The 19,860-nt window shown below is 43.5% G+C and overlaps 3 protein-coding genes across 7 annotated transcripts; 2 read left to right on the top strand and 1 right to left on the bottom strand.

Annotated features, from left to right (window-relative positions):
• Window positions 1-25: 25 nt before the first annotated feature.
• LOC118288650 (ADP-ribosylation factor-binding protein GGA1) lies at window positions 26-8,012 on the bottom strand. 4 transcript variants are annotated; one of them, XM_035614959.2, is made up of 17 exons: window positions 7,866-8,012; window positions 6,710-6,794; window positions 5,970-6,045; window positions 5,520-5,618; window positions 5,280-5,403; window positions 4,998-5,098; window positions 4,675-4,755; window positions 4,204-4,341; window positions 3,996-4,077; window positions 3,769-3,882; window positions 3,485-3,637; window positions 3,280-3,353; window positions 2,935-3,122; window positions 2,265-2,491; window positions 1,998-2,167; window positions 1,746-1,856; window positions 26-1,298 (listed from the first exon to the last, which is right to left on the bottom strand). In XM_035614959.2, exons 1-17 carry the CDS (start codon window positions 7,906-7,908, stop codon window positions 1,188-1,190), a joined length of 1,977 nt encoding a protein of 658 aa, XP_035470852.1. In that variant the 5' UTR covers window positions 7,909-8,012; the 3' UTR covers window positions 26-1,187. The 4 variants fall into 4 exon arrangements, with proteins under 4 accessions (XP_035470852.1, XP_035470853.1, XP_035470854.1 ...); XM_035614960.2 differs by having other exon boundaries at window positions 3,485-3,634; XM_035614961.2 differs by having other exon boundaries at window positions 3,485-3,631.
• Window positions 8,013-8,561: 549 nt separating this feature from the next.
• LOC118288649 (MICAL-like protein 1) lies at window positions 8,562-16,700 on the top strand. Of its 2 annotated transcripts, none has more exons than XM_035614958.2 (15): window positions 8,562-9,344; window positions 9,886-9,934; window positions 10,042-10,183; window positions 10,446-10,531; window positions 10,653-10,786; window positions 11,139-11,749; window positions 11,889-11,934; window positions 12,242-12,947; window positions 13,547-13,669; window positions 14,005-14,131; window positions 14,640-14,730; window positions 15,330-15,403; window positions 15,803-15,917; window positions 16,012-16,058; window positions 16,252-16,700. In XM_035614958.2, exons 1-15 carry the CDS (start codon window positions 9,178-9,180, stop codon window positions 16,374-16,376), a joined length of 2,643 nt encoding a protein of 880 aa, XP_035470851.2. In that variant the 5' UTR covers window positions 8,562-9,177; the 3' UTR covers window positions 16,377-16,700. The 2 variants fall into 2 exon arrangements, with proteins under 2 accessions (XP_035470851.2, XP_035470850.2); XM_035614957.2 differs by having other exon boundaries at window positions 8,566-9,344; window positions 10,443-10,531.
• A 379-nt stretch (window positions 16,701-17,079) lies between these two features.
• polr2f (RNA polymerase II, I and III subunit F) lies at window positions 17,080-19,646 on the top strand. The gene is made up of 5 exons (XM_035614973.2): window positions 17,080-17,239; window positions 17,419-17,488; window positions 17,701-17,831; window positions 18,752-18,823; window positions 18,986-19,646. Exons 1-5 carry the CDS (start codon window positions 17,220-17,222, stop codon window positions 19,074-19,076), a joined length of 384 nt encoding a protein of 127 aa, XP_035470866.1. The 5' UTR covers window positions 17,080-17,219; the 3' UTR covers window positions 19,077-19,646.
• Window positions 19,647-19,860: the final 214 nt, after the last annotated feature.

Genomic DNA, 19,860 nt, shown 5'->3' with positions numbered 1-19,860 from the left:
GAGTAGGAATGAACATGTCTTCAGGTCACCAAGAAAAAAAACAACTTTATTACCCATTTGGAATATTTTACCAGTGTTATACTCTTGCACAAATGTACACAACAGAACTGCCATCGTTGGTATTTACAAAGCAGTCATATCGGAGGTTGGTGCAGTGGAATGTGGAGAGCCTGTGGGGGGGAGGAAGTGATCGGCGTGGCCAACATGCATTGCACATGGTTAGAAACAAGTCGGGCATGTCTGAGACAGACACTGGGCTCGAGCCCGAGTGCAGTTCGGTTTGCATATGCTCAAATCATACATCATAACCTAAATCACAAGTTAAAGAAAAGATCTGGCAAAATCAAATATTCATCCCACTGGAAAATATTTTGAATATATATGAAGAATTTAAGGTTATACTGCAGCTGACAAACTACAGAGCCAATATGACTGACATGTAACACACGAGATGAACAAAATCCATCCAAAAGACTAAGTAAAGTTTGAACGGAAAAATAGGCACATATGGCAGATAATACGCAACTCTGATGCTGTAGTTTGTTTTTTTACATAAGATGAAGAAAAAAATAGTGAAACTACCATTGAAAAGAATCATACTGTGCAAATCAAATAGGTGGAGTCCTTGCAAACAAAATAACCATTATTCACACAAAAACAGAGGTCACACTATGTAGAGCTTTGTTTTTCAAACTAAAACGAGCTGTCTATGTAATGATCATGCTCTCCCCCTCCTGGTGTGCTGGATTTCACGAGCATTTTGTCCCGTGTTGGCAAAGCATGCAGAGATGAAGGTCAACAGAACTGTCCTAGCTGAAGGAAAAAAGCAAAAAAAGAGAGCACACCAAATGAGCAAACGTCCAAACGTTTGTTGTCGTTTTCTTCCTTTGTGTCACTATTTGTTTAAAAGATGGCCGGACTGCAACAACTCGGAGGAAGGAGTCGCAGGTTTTCGTTTTGAAGCGGCCACATACAACAGACGAGACTCGTTTAGAGCAAAGCGGGGAGACACATTTCACGGACCGAGCATGAGCGTAGTCCAAAGGAAAACAATCGACACCAATCAAAGAAAGTACGATGTGATTAGAAAGGAAAATGGGCGTATGCAGTGTAGGGTTGGGGTGTTGGTTTAGAAGGAGAGCCGAATATGAAGGCAGAGTCTGTCCGGTTGGGGTTGTGTTCAAATGCTATAGGTTCCCCCACGTGTCCGGAGGAGGAAAGTGTTCTAGACTGCCGCTCTCGCTGTGCTCCTGCTCTCCCATGGTGAAGGTCAGTCTGTACTGGAGCTGCACCTTCTCCTGAAACACACACACAGTTATTAACTTCCAGAGACACTCGGCTGCATGGGCAGTCACTACAGGCCAATACAATATGTGTTAATACAATATACGTTTCCACAGTTCACTTGACCAGTGTTGGCGAAATAATTTGATGTGACATTTTTGTCTTTTCCCAGTTGTTGTTTTAAATTCAAGTTGTGAAATGTACTTGTACTTGTCAAAATCTGCAGCGAAATGTTTTTACTTGCTGTGTTGTTGTCATCATGTATTAGAGCACTGCTATGGAATTTCTTACACAAAACCAAGAGTATCACTTTGTGGTTACCACTGTGGACTGTTCTGCTTGAACACTGCTTGCAGTCCGTTGTGTGATTTTTTTATATGCTACAGACATTGAAGAGAAAACTTAGTGGTTTCTTTTCAAGGGGACACCTTGTGTCTAGACAGTTAAAAGTCTCCAGCCACCTTGTTTGGGTTTGCCAGCAGCAGGATCTGTGTGACGGCAGCAGGAGGGAGGATGGGGTTGAAAGCAGGCAGCTCTGTTCCTGATGGCGGCTGCAGCTTCACTGCCATAGTCTGGAATGATTCAAAATAATTCTTAACTCAGACAGTAAATCCGTAATAATAAGGTTACCAGATGAGCAGTGCATCTATTTAAATCAGCTGGAGACATAAGTGATTTAATATGCTGTATCCTTCAGCTTTCTCACTGCTGACCTTTGGAGCTGTCGTCTCGAAGTTTATGTTGGTGACGGGGACAGGGGCCGAGGACAACATGGAGATGATCACCACCAGCACATCAGGACGAGACGTGGGCGAGTCGCGAGCAAAGTGAAAGAGGACCCGCAGACTGTGCTTGTCAAACACAGTCACAGGTAACAGACTACCTGTAAAAGGAAAGAACAGAGAGAGGAGATGAGCAACAAAGTGATAAATCAGGGGAGCTGAATCACAAAGCTTTTCGGGTGACCTCAGTTTACTTACTGGGCTTAATGGATTCTAGCGGTACAAAAACGTCGGTCAGGGTGATATCAGCAGCAGGGGAGTCTGTGTGAGTCTGGGTCATATCCAGCAGCGTCGATCCGAGGCTGGGCTGAGAGCTGAGAGGTGCAGAGTGTTCAGAGGAGAAGGCTGGGATGGGGTTTGGGCTTATGTTGGCCCCACACTTGCTCTGGAGATCTCTGAGGGTTGGTTTGAACTGCTGCTTGTCCCTGAAAACAGAGAAATGTAACAGCTCATCTCCGTGCGCTTTTGCCTGTTTCACAGGCTGCTCAATTCTACCTTCACAGTCATAACTGGAAAGAGCTTTAATACAGGTTTCACTCTTGTTTATGATAAATAATGCTAAAGAAGGTGCTGCAAATATGTTGAGGTGTTCAGTTTGAAAGGTGAAGCAATTTTTAAAAAATCTACCTGTTTTCATTGCCTCCCTCCCTTTTGCATCATGACGCTGATCAGCAGCCTTTTAAGCAAAGTGAACTTGAGAGATTTTGTATGTAAAATTTTCTTTCCTGTCCCAACCACCATTCCTACATTCATGTTTGAAAACTTTAAGCTACATAAAGTCCAAACTTAAAATATCAAGGCTACGTATCTACAGGCTGTTCCCTGTAGTTTTAGCAGTGACAATGTTAGGACAGTGGTGGTTGAATACCATTTGACCTGCAGGCCCTCTGGAGGTAGCGACTGCTGCATCAGTGTCTTCCCAAGCAGGTCGAGCTCATCCAGGGCAGAGTTGCCAGGGGTGGAGCCAGACGAAAGGGGCTGGGAGTGGGAGGGCGGGTCGGGGCTCAGGAGGAGGCTCGGTGCTGAAGGGATGTCGGCCTCTATGCTGTCAGAGGACTGAAAGTACAAAGAGTGAGTGCATCAGGATAATAGTGGCGCACATGTCTTGTTGAGTATACTCGAGCAGTATTAGGAGCAAGAGTACTATTTTGCTCAGGATCAAAATAAGTGTTTGACAGATGACATTCATTTAACACATACACACTCCACTCACCTGGAAGGAGTCCCAGGCTGTCGAGTCCTCGGGCTGTGAGGGAGGGTTAGAGGTGTGTGTTCCTTCACTCAAACCTGCAGGATGCACATGCTATTTATGAATGTGTTTCTAGAAGTTTTACTCTTTAATTTAAACTGGAACATTCCTCAGTGGGCACTCTTTAACTAATGGGCAACAACAAAAAAAAGGCCAGACACGCTCTTACCGAGTGACATGAGCTCGTCGTCAAGGAGACTTATTCCCATCTCCTGTGAGGGGGCGTTGAGGCTGTCTGTCGGAGTGGGAAACTCTGGGAAGGATGGAGGCGACTGGGGAGACGAGTCCAACCCCGACAGATCGACCAGCGCAGAGCCTCCTCCTGTGAGAAATGGATTCAAGCATGTTCATATGAGCAGGGACATGCTTAAAAGACCAAAATGAATAACTACAAAAATTCATACACATTTTTGCAATAAACCTATTTGTTGTTGTTTTTGTAGCTTGGCCCACCTGTTTGTTTCTGTGTGTTCAATGTGTTGTTGCCATTAACTATCTCCCCCTTCACCAGCTGCTTGTAGAGGTTGATGACGTGAGTCAGGCTGTCGTTTGCCTGCAGGATCTCCGCTGTGGAAAGACACAAGAAAATGCTCCTTATCCTTTTTCATAGTGTTGATAACCATCAGACGGAGTTTTTGCATGATATTAAATGATCGATTACAGAAGAAAGTATCACTCACCCAGAGCCTCGTCGTTGTCCTCCGTGTCACTTGCCAGTCGGAACAGCGTAGGTCTCATTTTCTCACAGCGCTGGTACAGGTCCTGACCACACATCACACGCACACAATTAAAAGCTTGCAATCAAGTTTCTGATGTACATGGCGGGCAACTATTTTGCAACTGAACACGACTGAATTGTTGTGAATCTCCTTCTGATTCTCAGCTCACCTGTAGGAGCTCAGCGTTGCTCAGATTGCTTGCAGCGCTGTCGTAGTCCTGCAGGAGCTGAGTCAGCAGAGCAACGCTCTCCTTCACCTCCTGAATGGCGTTCACCCGCTTGGACACCTTCTCTGCTCGCCTCTGATCCTGAAAAAATGGAATGAGACAGTGAGTTTGTACAGTGAGGTTGGAGATAGGCCGTTGGAAAAAGCAGGGATAAGAGCAAAGAGCAGCTCCCTTCAGCAGCTCCTCTTAAATCAGGACAAATTAACTCTGAAGCCCCGAGGAATCACTTTGGCAGCAACAGACAACACCCCACTCCCCCCCAAAGGACATCCGACCCACTTTCTCATTAATTTCCCTGCCATGAGGTCAGCACTCTGATTTTCTTAAAATCACACACAATAGACTCTAAAGTAGCAGTTTAGTTAATGTATAACTGGAACGTGCCGTTCATAAAAGGAGGATGAAGAGGTTTACCTCTTGGACCATTTCCTTGATAAGATTGTTGGCGGCTTTCAAGTCCTCGGGGTGCGAGCTATTCAACAGGCGGGACAGCGTCTGAAAATGAAGGACAGCCGTAATACACACAGTGAAATACGAGCGAACAGTCTTTAGAAATCCTGAAAAGGGAGACGAGCACAATCGCAACCAGAAGGCAAAAATGCATGGTGGATAAGATACTGGCACAGGTCACTTTTTTTTCCTCATAATGCAAAAGATGTTTCCTTGTTCAGTACGAGAATAATAACTTGTACAGTTATATGAAAGCATGCTTTTCAAATGTGTTTTTAAATGATTACTTTTGACTTCTCCTCGTCCTCAAAAATGGCATTCTTGGGTCTTGGCGGAGGAAGGTTCAATAGTTTGTCAGGTGGTAGCTCTGGGTCTTGTTTGATTATACCTGATTTAAAAAACACAATATGAAGAAAACGTCGCTACTCATCACTGTAGTTATCAGTAGCTATGTTGTTACTGTATAGATTCTTTATCCAGGTTAAGCTGAAAAATTGATCTGGGCTTTACCTTTAGGATGTTGTTGTTGTTATTATTATAACTACTACAGAAGGCAGACGGCCTCTCACCTTGTTTCTTCAGCATCTGATAGGCATCTGAGATCTTGGCCTCCTCAGGCAACCCCAGTGTCCAGCTATAGATTAACTCCAAAACCTTATTTTTTACTGGCTCTGGTGACCGTGAGCCCAGGTACTGAACAGGGAATTTAAGGACAAGAACAACAGTGATTTACACATAGACACACACACAAGCTTGTAAGAATATATATGTATATATACAAGAACACAAAAAGACACATGTAGTCTTACCTTTGGAGAAACTACCTTGATGAGTTCATTAAGAAAACGGAACTTCCCCACTTCACTGTGAAACCTTTTCCCACAATTTTTCATGCACGTCTCCAGGACCTTATTATGAAACACAATGCAAAAAATATTTTTATATATACAAAAGGAAAAAGGGAAAAAAAACAGCAGGGCAGTACACAGCAGGGCAAACACAGACTTGTTTGAAAATGTAACAGTCTAGTACAAACTGCTGATTTAGGATTTGACACAAATGGTTTTGGATAGCATCGTTTGGATAGATTCTGCCGAAAGTTATATTGTTTCTCATGCTGGAATGTAAACATACATCAACTGTGAATATAATCTGTAGAATCATAACCTAGAATCATAAAAGCGGAAGGGACACTAAAACGTTTGCGCTGATAAACAGGAGCGTCACTACTGAGGCACTGACAGAACATCGGAACTCACCAGCAGCGCCTGCATGGCCTCCCACTCCTGTGGAGACTGGATCTTGTGGGCCAGTAGCCTGGTGGCCAGCTGAGGTCTGGAACACACGGGAAAAACTATAATGAATATATATATATATGTATAAATGTTCTACACATGTTTATATCTGTGCATAGTAGCTAAATGTTTATGTTCATCTTATTCAGCTCTGTCGTACTTTTTGTTTGTTTGTTGTAAGCCTATTCTGTATTAGTACCATGGTTAGTACACTGAGAGAAAGCAGAATGTCCAGAGCACTACACACAGCAGAGGATGGAGAGTGTGCAAGTAGTGCTGAGCAAGTTATCCGTAATTTATGATTTGCTTTTTCTTTTTTTTCTTTTTAATTGCTGTAATCATATCGTACCATGTTAAGGTAACGTGACAGCAATTAAGCAAATTCAACACTGGAATGAATTCAGAAATACCTGTAAAACTGCTGAGAAAAATTCGGATTGTTTGATTTCCCAAAACAGAAAACTTGACATGCAAATTTTCCACACCCTGAATTAAATTCGTGGCTGTTTTACATATCTTCCCAGGCCTCCCATACGCATGATCTGCATTCAGCATTAGACGTCCTCATTTGCAACCGACCACATGGGAAATTCACTTCCCCAGTTCAGGTCAGTAAACATTTCTAATTTTCTCACTGATCTTTAAATGTGCGGTGGAATCAGACGCCTCAAAAGTGGAAATCAGCAACGAGCAGAGCCTCTTACCCCTCCAGATCATTGTTGAGCTGGTCGCAGAAGGCTTGGATGCTGCTCCAGTCTGTGTCTCTGTTGAGCGGGTTTGTGGCTCTGTCTGAAAAGGTGAGCGAACGGCACGTCAGACAACGCGGATGATAGAGCTTCCCTTCGAAATGGGATCAATTTGCAGTCATGTAGTTGTGGAGATGTTATAAGCGATGTGTGTAGGATTTCCGTTCCAGCAATTCTGGAATTTAACGATATACTCTCCAACGGTTTAAATTGGCATTGCGGTAGAATTATCACTCTGTCGACATTGATTTGACTTCTTCCACTGTGCCAAGACGTAAACACCTCTGACTATTCACTTGCTGTTTGTACACTCAAGAGCCACTTTATTAGGCACACCTGTCATCAACCGAGGTAGACCAAATGTGACAAAATATTACACATGCATCCTCCAAAGTAGCCATCAAGAATACAGAAGTCTCAACAAAAACATCAAGCAACCTTTACGAAGGGTTTATGGCACGAGTTTTTTTAAATCTTATTTTTGTGCCACACCAGTAGCTTCGTGCACCTCTTCTGGACTGAAGATGAATGATACGCTCGATATTCGCACCTACAGTCATTTGCTATTACAGCGCGGCACGTTGCCATGGTGTGGGTGTCGTGAAGTGAACACGGGAGAAAGGGGACGAGGGCTCACAGGCGCCTGAAGACGTCACGTCGGGTCGGGTCCGAGCCACCGGACGTGTCCCCGTGCAGGGGCGGACCTGCACACAGCGCTCTTGCTAGCGGAGCGTTGACGTTAGCTAGCGCGCTGTCCGCGGTCGCACCGCGGCACCCTCTCGCCTCGAACTCTCTCACGGGGCCACAGCTCCGATTATAACTCTGCCCCCCGCGACTGAAAGAAGAGCCCCCCCTCGCCGCGTCGCCCCCCCCCCGCCCGGCCGAGCTGTGTTGTGTGTTGACAGCGGCCGCCGGGGCGCCGCAGCCGCCGCAGCTCCCGGAGCTACGTTAGCATCCTGGCTGCGACGCCAGGGTCCGAGTCCCCCTCCGCCCGGGTCGCGCGCCGCCGCCGCGGCGAGCTGTCACTTCGTTCAAAGCAACCCCGCGAGAACGTATGTGTTAACGTGCGGGTCTCCGGGCGACACGGGCGCAAGAGTAAGTTTGAAATACTCACTGATGCGAGACTCCAAACTCTCCGCGTCGGGCGGCGCAGCCATCACTGCGAGATTGTGGGTGGCGCGCAGGTCTCGCGAGGGAGTGACGTCACGGGCTCGCGGAGGCGGAGGAGAACCGAGCCAGAACCCGGGCGGATAGAGAAGACATGCACAAATTAAAACCATTGCTTTTCGGTTTGGTTTGTTTTTGTTTGTTTTTGTTTTTAAGATATTTGTATATTTGTATAATCCGCCTTTTATTTACGCCAAATGTTATAAAAAAAACAGTATACATTAGCCAAGGTCATTGACACTTCCGGGTATACAATAGTAATAATGCAATGATAACTAATGATTGCATCTTGTAAATGAACGTCCTTACCTCAGGCACAATAATATTCAAGCGTCGTATACATATCAACCTTGTCAATGAAAGCGTAATCAAATTCAGCGCCATAGTCAGAGATGACATGAGGAAATGTAAAGTTTGAACGGGAATAACCGTTCTAGCACGTGCAATTCTATGACCACAGACCATGACTAAATGATATATGTTTGTGTTGACCTAACAGTATAAAATAGCATTGTAACAAAATAAAAATCATCATCATCCTTATCATAACAATAATAACAACAACAACAATAATAATACTGTTATATTATTATTGTTGTTGTTGTTCATTGTATCAAAATATATTGTAAGGAAGGACCGAAATGAGCACGTGGCCTGTTTTGATGAAGCCTAAATCCATCCAAGTGTTGATCATAAGGTTGTTTGTGATCAGTGTGCTTGAAACCGGAGACCTCCCCGTCCTAATTATAGAGGCGGCAGCTCTCTGTCTCCCTCCAGCGGCAGACATCGTGCACGCCACTGAGTGTGGCGCACAACATGGAGCGCCACTGACTGCGAGGTAACGGGACTTCTTGATTTGAACTCGCCACCTCGTCCAACCGCAGGAAGCGGAGGATGCATTGTGTTTCAGCTCATCCAGATGGTCGTCTATGCGGCGGTTTGAGGTGAAAAGGGACGCGTTGTTGTCTTGAGGTAACTGAGAGGAACCGTCTGGGACTTTGGTCATATGACCGGAGACATTGAAGCAACGTAAACCTTGTTTATTGTTTATGTGAAGCAGCATCAGAACCGTAGGGGAACAACGGGACGCCCCTTCCTGCTGCATCACCAACCAGATGCACAAGTTTGGCCGCAGATCTTTTGCAAAAGTAAAACCATTTTTGCACGGGTCGGAGATAGCTCGTTTCCTGTCTTGTCCCCAGACCTGCCCAGTTTTACTAACTCTCTAACTCGCAAAGTACCATGTCCGCCCAGCCGACATGTCTGAGCCACCACGAGAGAAGATGCCATCGCCGAGGACTCTGCGGGAGTGGTGCCGCGTCACGTGCGCCTCTTACCCCAACGTGGACATGAAGGACATGTCCACCTCGTTCAGAGATGGACTCGCCTTCTGTGCCATCATCCACAAGCACCGACCCGACCTGATGTAAGTAGACCCAGCACAGTGGTGGCCCTGCACACTCTCCCCCGGACAGGCGGGGGAGGACAGGGAGTTACATTCTTGTCTTGTGAAGCCTAATCTGCAGGTGTGTTGCATGATTTGGACACTTCTGACACACACACACACACACACACATACACACACTGTAGACACACAAGGTGTCCTTGGAGACAGTGCACTGTAAGTGTCTTCTTGACCGGGACTGCTGCCGACTGACTGGCGTGCTGTCTAATCTGGAGCAGAGCAATACCTGCTCACTGTGTGGGACTAATCTCCTTTTATTGGCTTAATCTCTCTCCCTGTCTCTCGCTCTCTCTCTCTCTCTCTCTCTCCTCTGCCTTTTTCTCTTCCCATTAAATGGGATTAGTGACTTTTTTTTTGCCTTTTAAAAACATCAGTTCAATTTGGATCTAATCTCATCTATTATTGAATAATCTCTTAGTCCAAACTGCAGTTTTGCTTCATGTCATTCATCAATATGCATCATTTAATCAATCTGTCAATTTTTCCCTTTCTCTCGCCTCAGAGATTTCAGCTCCCTCTCCAAAGATAATGTTTATCAAAATAACAAACTGGTGAGTCATTAATCTCTCTGCGTGCTGCGCACAGTGCAAGCATGTTCCTTTCACCTCTGTGTTGGATTATCATTCACTGTATAATTTACTGTTTCCCTCGTGTGTAGGCGTTTCAAGTTGCCGAAACCAAGCTGGGCATCCCTGCACTGTTGGACCCGAAGGAAATGGTTTCCACCAGGGTGCCTGACTGTTTGAGCATCATCACCTACCTCTCACAGTACTACGACGTTTTCAACAGGAAGTCCCGTGGTTTGTGGTATTTTCTAGACATTCAAAACATGCTTTTACTTGTAGTTACCTGCAGCAAGTCGACAAACAGGTTTGTTGTTGGACTCTGTGGCATTTTATCAAGGCACGGTGTTGTTGGAATGCCCCTAAACAGGCTCCTTTGATTATAAATGAATGTGTGGTGTTCTCCTGCACTCAGATCAAGATGGCACACTTTCATCTTAATCTCCTCATATGCTAAATTGTGCCTCATGTGCATGTCTTCTTCTTGCCTTTGCAGCAGGTCCTGCTGGTTTGAGGTCATCACATGCCACAGTCCTAAACAGTCTCACCAAGTGTAAAACTCCTGATGGTCTGAAACCCCTGAAGGTAAGATCATTCTAACTGGAGGCACATCCACTCACAACGTGAACTCACCAGTTTTCACGTGCTCAATTGTCACCTCCTCAGCTGGAGGAGTAACTGCTGCCGGTTCCTATTCTCATTTCAGAGCTCGACTCATCTGGAAACCAATCGCTTGTCCGCCACGAGGCCGAGGGCGGTGTGCAGTCTGTGTTTGAAGCCCGTCCACCTTATACAGAGACATTTGATCGACGGGAAGGTCTACCATCGCAGCTGTTTTAGGTAAGAGTGGAAGTTCACAAGGTAACATCAGTTTCGTTGTTGTTTTGCTGCTTACATCAGACGTGTGGATCCAGATTTACCCAGACTCTTTCGACCTGGTTGAGACAGACTGCAGTTCACACCTGAGAATTCGGTTCTAACGTGATACAAGTGACCACACATGATTATATCTGTGGGTGAGAGAACATTAAGAATTTTGTTGTTGTTGTTGTTGTTGTTTTAATTTATTAAATAATTGCATTTTTATTCCAAATGTTATTATTACCCCTCTATTATTTAGAAATCAGTGCAGGTTAGTGTTAATATGTGTAAAAATTCTTTCACAGCAACACATTTCATTTTTATTTTTCAGGTGCAAAGTGTGCCACAGCACCCTTTTACCAGAGTCTTACACACAGGGAAGTGATGCTGGTTCCTTGGTCTGCACCTACCATGTAACAGACCTGAAAACTACTCGTATTGACCTCAAACCGCAAATTGAATCTCCTGAGAGTCGTCCCAAATGTAGCTTCCAGGCAGGCTGTTTCCCTCTCGGTGGTTTGGCGATCACTGACATCCCTCGTCCCACTAAGCAAACAGAGTCACGGGATCGACCGGTTTGTGAAACAGCAGAGAGAGAGGTGAGAGAGGTGAAAGACACAGAAAACAGAGACCCAGCTGTAGGACTGAAGAGCATGTTAAAGAAGCCAGCGCCTCCGTATCCTCCCCGACCCAGTCATGAAGACAGGACAGCCAAAAGAGCTGGAAAAGCTGCACCTTCTCCCGTTCTAGCAGATGACAAGACACAACAGGAAGCGGCAAAGGTTCAACAGCCGCCTGAGGTCGCCTCGTCGCGTGATCGAGTCGCAGAGGGAAGTGGTCGGCTCCTACCAGCACCCAGGCGAATGTTAAACTCCTCTGTGGCCCCTGTTCCTGCGCCCAGGACCAAACCCCCCCAGACAGCAAACAGCTCCCCTGCTGCAGGTGATTAGGCAACACATTACCGTGGCTGGTCAGTGTTGGTTGTCAGTACTATCTGTATGTGTGTATGGTAAGTCATCTCTTCTCTAGAGAGGATTCTCTTTCGAAATGAGTGAAGCCATATTTGTTTTTCTCTGCACAGGTGATTCATCCCACCAAAGTAAATCCCCCCGCAGCTCATCAAGCATGTAAGTGAACAGAAAGTGTCTGTCGTTTGCTTGTCTCCAGCTCTCGTCTGTATTTCATGTATATCCTTATGTCAGCAGTATCATATACTGTCAAACATCTCTTCTTTTAAATATTATATTCATTTGCTAAATGTCCTTGGTGTTTTACAAAGTGTACAAATTAAGAAAGAAGTGTAACAATAGATAAAAATGTAAAACAAATGGTGTAAAATCTAAATGTTAACAAAACATTAAACATCACATAAAAGAATCAATGACTCACTGGTGGAGTCGCCTCTAAAGCCACTTATTGTCTTTGCCCTTTTAGCACCAGCCCAACCAGGGGTAACCCTAATGTGAAAACCAACCATCCGTGGATGACCATCGTCCATCCGGGACCTTGGACACAGTTGCCGCCCGCTCCGGCCCCAGTACCCACTCCTCGATCCAAATCTGTCTCTAGACTGCGGGGGTCCAGGTACAGACCCAAAGTGCCCCCTCCCAATCCTTTTGAAGAGCACGTGGACGAGGCAGTGAAATCCGAGTCTACAGACCAGACAAAGTCGTCAGTGGAAGCTGGTCGTTCAGAGAATGCGTGCTGTCTGGCAAGTCTATCAGGAGACTCAGAGGTTGCTGTTGGGTCAAGTGATGCAGAAACGACTGCCATTGGATTTGATGACCAAAATGCAAAACCACTGGATAAACCCACTCCAGCTAAGAGACCAGATTACAAAGAGGCTGATGGAACTACAACGCCTGACCCAGCAGAGGGAGTGAGTGCAGTTCCTATCACAGTGGGGACTTCCAGTCAAATCGGTTCGCCACTTTGGGATGTAAACGGAGGCCCGAGTGGCTCGCTGCCGGACGTGACTGAAGCAGCTGCAGGGCAACACGTCGCCCCAGATGAGGAACAAAGTCACTTTTTACCCAGAAGCCTTTCCGTGCCAGTCATCTCCTATGTCCACTCTCGAGGTTCCTCAGTGCCCGACGGTCTCACAGGGATAAATGAATCTGTAACATCGTGCCAAAGTAAGGTATGACCAGAGTCCCAAGGATAATTAGTTATTACGCGTAACTGTTTTATGCTCCTGCACGTTGTTGTTGGATGGAATGGGTTCTGTTCACAAATTCACAGGGCAACATCTCTTATGTCACTAATGACCTTATCAAAAGGGGCATCACTCAACTAAAACATGGTTACTTTTGTAATGAAAAATGCAGCTTATAGTTTAAAATATATGGAGGAGACTCCCTCTGCCAATTTTCTTGAGGACGGCTTCATCCAAAAATGAATTTCCCAGTTGACATCGACATTACCCTGTTTTCAGGTCCTCTGCGACACGAAAGTTTGTTGTCGATCAGCTGGGCGGTTGTTGAGAAGTCTAAGAAGACAGAGAGTTCATGATCATGTTCTTCATATAACTACAGTCACAGACTACGTGGTGCTTGAATGTGCAAATAGGATGCGTTGAAGGATGTTTTTATGGGATCTTAATGCTATGTAAACAGAGCAGGTTAAGCAGGTTCAAGTGCTGAAGGAGTTTGACTCTGCTCGATGTTGTCTGAACATGACAATCATGTACAGTGTAAAAAAACCCAAAAAACTAAGATTTTCTTTCCTTTCGTTTTTTAGCCGGCCTGCAGAGAGAATCCTTTTGATCGAACACCCACGATGACCAAATCAAAGACTTTGCAGGTCTTACCATCTAGACGGGCCCCTGCCCCTGGACATGGATTCCCACTCATCAAAAGGAAGGTATAATGGCTGGCTTTAGACCTCAACAGGCAACCATCGTTAATAATAATGCAATCAATGTGTATACTAAGTTATATTTTTATTATTCTAAATATAAATGAATGACTTTAAGGTTTGACTCAGTCGTCTTCAATCTTACTAGAAGGGTTAGGTGCATTATTAAGTTAATTGGTGTTGTCCACACTAGTTATTTTAGCCCTTATTACAATGTTCAGTCATTAGGGATTGCATGTAAATGGTTCCAGTGTGAATCCATATGTGGATTTGCAGGTTTCTGTGCACAGCGTCTTTGGATTGAGAGATCCCTGAGTTGTTGTCCTCCGTGTCGCTGGCAGGTGCAGACGGATCAGAATCTTTCGACAGACGAGCTGCAGACGGAGATGGGAGAGCTAGAGAAACGTCTGGAGGTGCTGCAGCAACGAGGAGTCCAACTGGAAAGTAATCTGAGAGACTGCAAGAACGGTACGATGGCACAATATCCCTCTCCTTGTGATATGCTGTGCATGAAATCTAACGATGTTACAGGGATGTTTGTGTCTCTGCTTATTTATTTATTTATTTATTTATTTGAACAGGGACAGTGCACAAATAAAAACATTAATAGATGTCTTGTGCCAGGTTGTAGCAAACTGCTATTTTACGCCCGTAGACCCTGGGACGGTAGATGGCGCAATAAAATACTAAGTATTTACAGCATACAATACAGATACATGAAGTCATAAAAATCTACAGACATAATTTTCCCTATCCCACCCCATCTTGAACTGAAACTAGACCCCCCCCCCCCCATAAACACGCTGTAATTTAGCACATCAATTCACTGGTGGGAGCAAGTCTGCTTTGTTAACAACCAATGCTTTGCTAAGCGTGAGAATGAGTGCAAATTGGTGCATGAAATTAGCTCTATAGGAAGAGTATTCCACTGATTTATAGCCTCATAGCTTCAATGGGTCTGTCTGTTTGTTTCCAGATAGAGACGAAGAACAAATGCTGATGGAGTGGTTCTCTCTTCTCCACGAGAGACAAGTGCTGGTGCGCAGAGATACAGAACTTGTTTATCTGTAAGTACAGGACAGGTGATTTGCTCTGATCATGTGTTGTTGTATATGTTACTCTTTTTCATATCCACTGCTGATCATTCTTTAAAAAAAAGGTGCCTGAGCATGTTGCTGGTTGGTTTTGCAGGACCCTCTGCCTCCACCCCTGGAGACTGGAGTCAGTCTGTTCTGATGATAATGTGGTTTTTGGAAATTATTTTTGCAACTGTGTCTTATTCTTTTGAAATGTTCAACTCCAGTGGCTTTGGTGCTCTTAACAGATAACAGATAACAGGTTTTATACAGTTTTAAACGTGACTCAAACTGATTGTCCTGTGCCTCTTGTTCAGACAGAGAGGAGTTTTCAGGCCCTCCAGTCAGTTACACACAGTTAATATTTGTGTTTCAGATAGTTTTGTCCTGATAGTTGTGGAAAGGCTTGGCTCTCCACCACCTTCCTTTAAAACCAGCTGAGAAACATTGCATGACTTAAGCTCAAGAACCATTTGTTTGCACTTGCTTTTGTTTAAGTTGTTCTGCTTTTTGGTTTGGTTTTAAACAGTTCCTTTTTGATTATTTTATTCGGAAGCATTAGCGTGATGTTTGTTTTGTGCATTTCCCAGGACAAAGCAGCAGAAGTTGGAGGAGAGACAAGCAGATGTGGAGTATGAGCTCCGATGTCTCCTGAATAAACCTGGTCTGTAGGATACTGTATATGTCACTTTTATCAGCTTACATATTGTACAATAATAACAATTATTTATCTATATAACTTCAGGCACTACTATACTGAAACTCTATAATGGTTGAGGGATCTATCTTTGAACGGGGAACATACATTGTGTAATCACATAATTTATAGGCTCAACATTTCTAGTTTAACTCCTAACCATAGCATTTTTCTTATGTGGTTTAAGAGCTTTGCTCATGCACATTATACTGTATATTATATTAGCACGTTATATACATTAGACACACTATACTGTTTATAATGTGCCTATGTAAATCTACAAGATGCAGCAGACAAAACAAGCAAAGCAGAGTGCTTTGTTTTGCTTTTTGTCAAATGTTAACAAACCATCATGTGCACATTCAGAGAAGGACTGGAATCAAGAGGATCGAGGACAAGAGCAACAGCTGATGGACGAGCTGGTCGCCATCATCGAACAGAGGAACCAGATCATCAGCAGCTTGGATCAGGACAGGCAGAGGTGCAAAGGGAAAAAAGAAACAACAATACATTGTGCCTTCACATTCATAGATTTTTTCATGTTATAATGTTGAAATTTTACTTTTTCAAATCAGGGAAAGAGAAGAAGATGGGCTTTCGAAAGCCTCAATGAAGAAAAAAGGTGAGGAAGTAACCTCTGCTACCTTTTCTCCATCTCAGTCTGACTCTCGTCTTTTTTTATGAAGAAAGCAGAGCATCGTTTACCTTGGATTCTCTGAAACGTATCAATGCTCTGAACTTATGCTTGCTTACAAAAACGTCTCAAAATGATGACCCATGCTTGAAATGCACTTAATCTCGCTATTTCTCCTCAGAGTTCCAGAAAGACAGACTACAAGAGCTGAAGAAGTCAAAAGGAAAGTTCAAGGCCACAAACGTATTTAAGATGCTGAACCATAAAGCAGAGAGCACCAAGTACTTCATGGAGAAAAAGAGCTGACGTGACATGCAAAAATGTTGCACAATTAAAACATTCTCTTGAAAAACAAACTCATCTATGCTTTTAGATAACAAATGTGTTTATTTATTTTTACCACAGATGGTGATCATCACATGAAAAGACCATAGTAATGACACAAAGAGTATCTCAGTAGCATAGAGAAAGGGAGATATGATTTTCTCTGTGCAAATGATTCAGTGTTATCAGTGTATATTTTCTCTTCCATGTTTCTTTACTTGCCCGATCTGCTGTACGCAACCAATATTTATGTATCTTAATTGTATTACATACTTGTATGCAATAAATATTTATGTAGGAAAGCTTCATGTCTTGTCTTCATGAAATAACTGTATTGATTAACCTACCTGAAAAAGGCCGTTTTCATAAGTTCATCAGCCATCTCAGAAGCCTGAAGTTTTCTTAAACTAAATAGCATTTAGTGCAGTGTTCTTTTTAAATATTTAAATAACGGGAAGAAGCATATCTGCATTACCCTGATGGTTTAAAAGGATCATTTGTAATGAAGCTGTGTGAAAACTAATGAAGTTGTGTGTAAAAGGATGGATCAAAAGCATTATGGAGAAGACAAATAAATGATGACTTGTGGCAAAGGGGTTACACTCCTCCAACGTTAGTCCATAGATTTATTTAGGCATACTGCAAAATAAGCGGAACGAAAAACGAATGTTCCTCTTAACCAGCCGGAATCCTTTTCGCCGTACCGAGTCACCGGAAGTCGAGCTAGCAACGTTCATGCGTGTTCGTGTTGACAACAAAAACTGTCACAGATAGTTTGTAAGAGTAAGGATTGACAGGGTGCTTCTACGAGCTTCGAAATAAAACATGTCCGACAACGAAGACAAGTGAGTAACGACGACATAGTAGTTTTACACGTTTGTATGATTTATTTGCGTATTTAAGCCACACAACGTTGGCTAACGTTGTTGCTAACTAGCCTATTAGCTAGCAGAACTGGCTTTTTTAAATGAATTCTGGGTCTGTGATCTTTGCCATAACAATTTATTTTTGTTCAAATTTGTAGCTTCGATGATGGAGATTTTGATGATGCCGAGGAGGACGAGGGATTAGATGATCTGGAAAACGTGGAAGACGTAAGTTCGCCGTTTAATTGTTTGTTAGTCAAGTACATCTATCTGTCTATTTATCTATCGAGTTGCCTTTTCTTACTGCAAAAAAAGGATATGTGGCTTGTGTTTAACCGAATGAGCCACGTATTACAGTTATTGCTCGCTCCCGCTGTCCTGTGATAATGTGATGTGATCCATAGTTAGTCCTAACCTATTTCCTTTACATGTGTGCGCAGGAGGACCGAGAGAATGTGCAGATCCTGCCAGCAGGGGAGGGACAGCAGGCAAACCAGAAGAGGATCACAACACCGTACATGACCAAATACGAGAGGGCCAGAGTGCTGGGGACACGAGCTCTCCAGATAGCGTGAGTGATGTCGCACGTGTGACTCTACACACTCCCTGTATCTGGGTCGGCATGTTCACAGCGTCCCGTGTCCAGATCTAAACATTTCTTGTACACTCTTGCCTTCTGTGTTCAATGTATTGTGGCCATACGTCCTAGAAGTGGATGTTCTGCGTGTGTGGACAGAGACTAATGTATTGTCTACTTTTGAATTGGTTTTATTTATGTATTCTATTTTCTTAGGTTTGTAAGACACAAAAAGGTACAGTTGCAGTAGTCAAACATCCCATTGTGTTTAACTTCAACACACACTCATTTCATAATCATTGAGTCAGAAATAAAGTCAGAAGGACATTTTACTGAATAGTAAACTGTGTAGAAAGGGTAAATATCTGAATAAATACCATCTGCTTGTGGAATTGAATTGTTAATGCGTTGGTAGCTATGTTCAGTCGTCATTTCACTTACAATTACCATCGATGACAATTGCTGTGTGTAAATGTCTTGTAAAACCTCAGATAATCTTTTTCACAAAAGGGACATATGTATATCAGTGTTATGTAAATCCATATTGAGCTGCTTGGTTAAAGGTATTGTGATATTTCAGTGCAGTATCACCCAGCTTACACTGCAAACTTTCAAATTGTGACAAAGTTTGACTACGGCAGCAGACAGGATACATTGAGGTTCATATCTGGTAGAGGAACTGTTCTCTCCAAATCACTCAATAGATCAAAGCAAATTTTTATATAATATCTTGACAGCCCTTAGCGACATAAGGAGTGAATGAATGATTTGTTTGATTGGCACTAGTCGATGAAGATCAATGTAGAGAACCAGTATCCTGTACTGCATGGTGGTTTGTTTGTTCCGAGGAAGCTTTATTTGTTACTCTGCCACCTGGATATTGACTATAATATCTGCTGGCTTGTTTCCAACAGGATGTGTGCTCCAGTCATGGTGGAGCTGGAGGGAGAAACAGACCCGTTGCAAATAGCTATGAAAGAGCTCAAGTGAGTGATGATTTTTATAGTTTGAATTATCTGTTATGCCTTATAAATATATATCCTTACTCAATCTCTAGTTTCATGTTGTCATCATTTAAACAGCAGGAAGTTGAGCTTCTCTGTACTGCCCTGTATCTCACTGTGCCTTTTGTTTACCCCCAAAAACAGGAGCAGAAAGATCCCCATCATCATACGCAGGTACCTTCCTGACGGGAGCTATGAGGACTGGGGTTGTGATGAGCTCATCATAACTGATTAAACGTATTATCCAGTCAGAGAGGTGTATGCTGTTTCACACCCACCGTTGTACCAGGTCAGTCAGCTGCACAAATCCAGGGGACTCTTCAGACCGATGCCGTCATCGCCCACTTGTTCAAGCCTCCATTGGAGCCACAAATGATCTGGTGACTCTGTCAGCTGGTGAAATACAAACACATGAAAGGAAGGTTGATATTCTCATGGTCTGACTGGCGGTTGTTTCAACACAACTAAAGTGAAATTCAAAGTTCGGTTCCACTGTACTTCCTGATTAAACAGCCGCAGTATAGCTGACAACCACAAGGGGGAAATGTAACTTAAGTCAAACTTTTACTCTGTTTTACAAATCCTGTGTTATATATTTCCATTTGTTGTTTTGAAGGAGAAAGGGTATTAGTGTAAAATAGATGTTTTATATTTTAGAATAAACTCTTTTGTATAAATAACCATGTCTTATTCGTATTACACGCACACTGACTGTAATGACTTTGAAGTTACACTCATGGTTAATATCTATGTCACAAGGAGTTAACAGTATAATCAGGCAATAAACCGGTTACCCTTCAACAAATGGGAACAGCAGAAGTGTTATTTTGTTTCCATTAACCTCCATAATATACTGCTAAAGATATCATGATTTTTAGACTGAAATAATTTCACAATATTTCCAAGTGGAGTTTAACTAGGATACTCAAGGAGAGTTATACAAGAAACTGTTTTCATTACCAGTCAGCTATATGTGTCCGCTTGAAAATCACCATAATTGCACATTTCAGTTCATTTAT

The sequence above is a fragment of the Scophthalmus maximus genome, chromosome 17, assembly GCF_022379125.1.
Source record: "Scophthalmus maximus strain ysfricsl-2021 chromosome 17, ASM2237912v1, whole genome shotgun sequence".
Classification (NCBI taxonomy): domain Eukaryota; kingdom Metazoa; phylum Chordata; class Actinopteri; order Pleuronectiformes; family Scophthalmidae; genus Scophthalmus; species Scophthalmus maximus.
This window is presented reverse-complemented; position numbering and strand designations above follow the sequence as displayed.

Excerpts from the sequence above, each read along its gene's own strand:
- LOC118288650 (XM_035614959.2), bottom strand. The coding sequence starts at position 7,908 with ATGGCTGCGCCGCCCGACGCGGAGAGTTTGGAGTCTCGCATCA. Across the intron at positions 5,619-5,969 it reads AGGCCATGCAGGCGCTGCTG|GTCCTGGAGACGTGCATGAA; the intron begins GTGAGTTCCGAT and ends TTTCATAATAAG. Across the intron at positions 4,342-4,674 it reads TCAAGGAAATGGTCCAAGAG|GATCAGAGGCGAGCAGAGAA; the intron begins GTAAACCTCTTC and ends CCATTTTTTCAG.
- LOC118288649 (XM_035614957.2), top strand. The coding sequence starts at position 9,178 with ATGTCTGAGCCACCACGAGAGAAGATGCCATCGCCGAGGACTCTGCGG. Across the intron at positions 9,935-10,041 it reads TTTATCAAAATAACAAACTG|GCGTTTCAAGTTGCCGAAAC; the intron begins GTGAGTCATTAA and ends CCTCGTGTGTAG. Across the intron at positions 11,935-12,241 it reads CCCCGCAGCTCATCAAGCAT|CACCAGCCCAACCAGGGGTA; the intron begins GTAAGTGAACAG and ends TTGCCCTTTTAG.
- polr2f (XM_035614973.2), top strand. The coding sequence starts at position 17,220 with ATGTCCGACAACGAAGACAA. Across the intron at positions 17,240-17,418 it reads ATGTCCGACAACGAAGACAA|CTTCGATGATGGAGATTTTG; the intron begins GTGAGTAACGAC and ends TCAAATTTGTAG. Across the intron at positions 18,824-18,985 it reads ATAGCTATGAAAGAGCTCAA|GAGCAGAAAGATCCCCATCA; the intron begins GTGAGTGATGAT and ends CCCCAAAAACAG.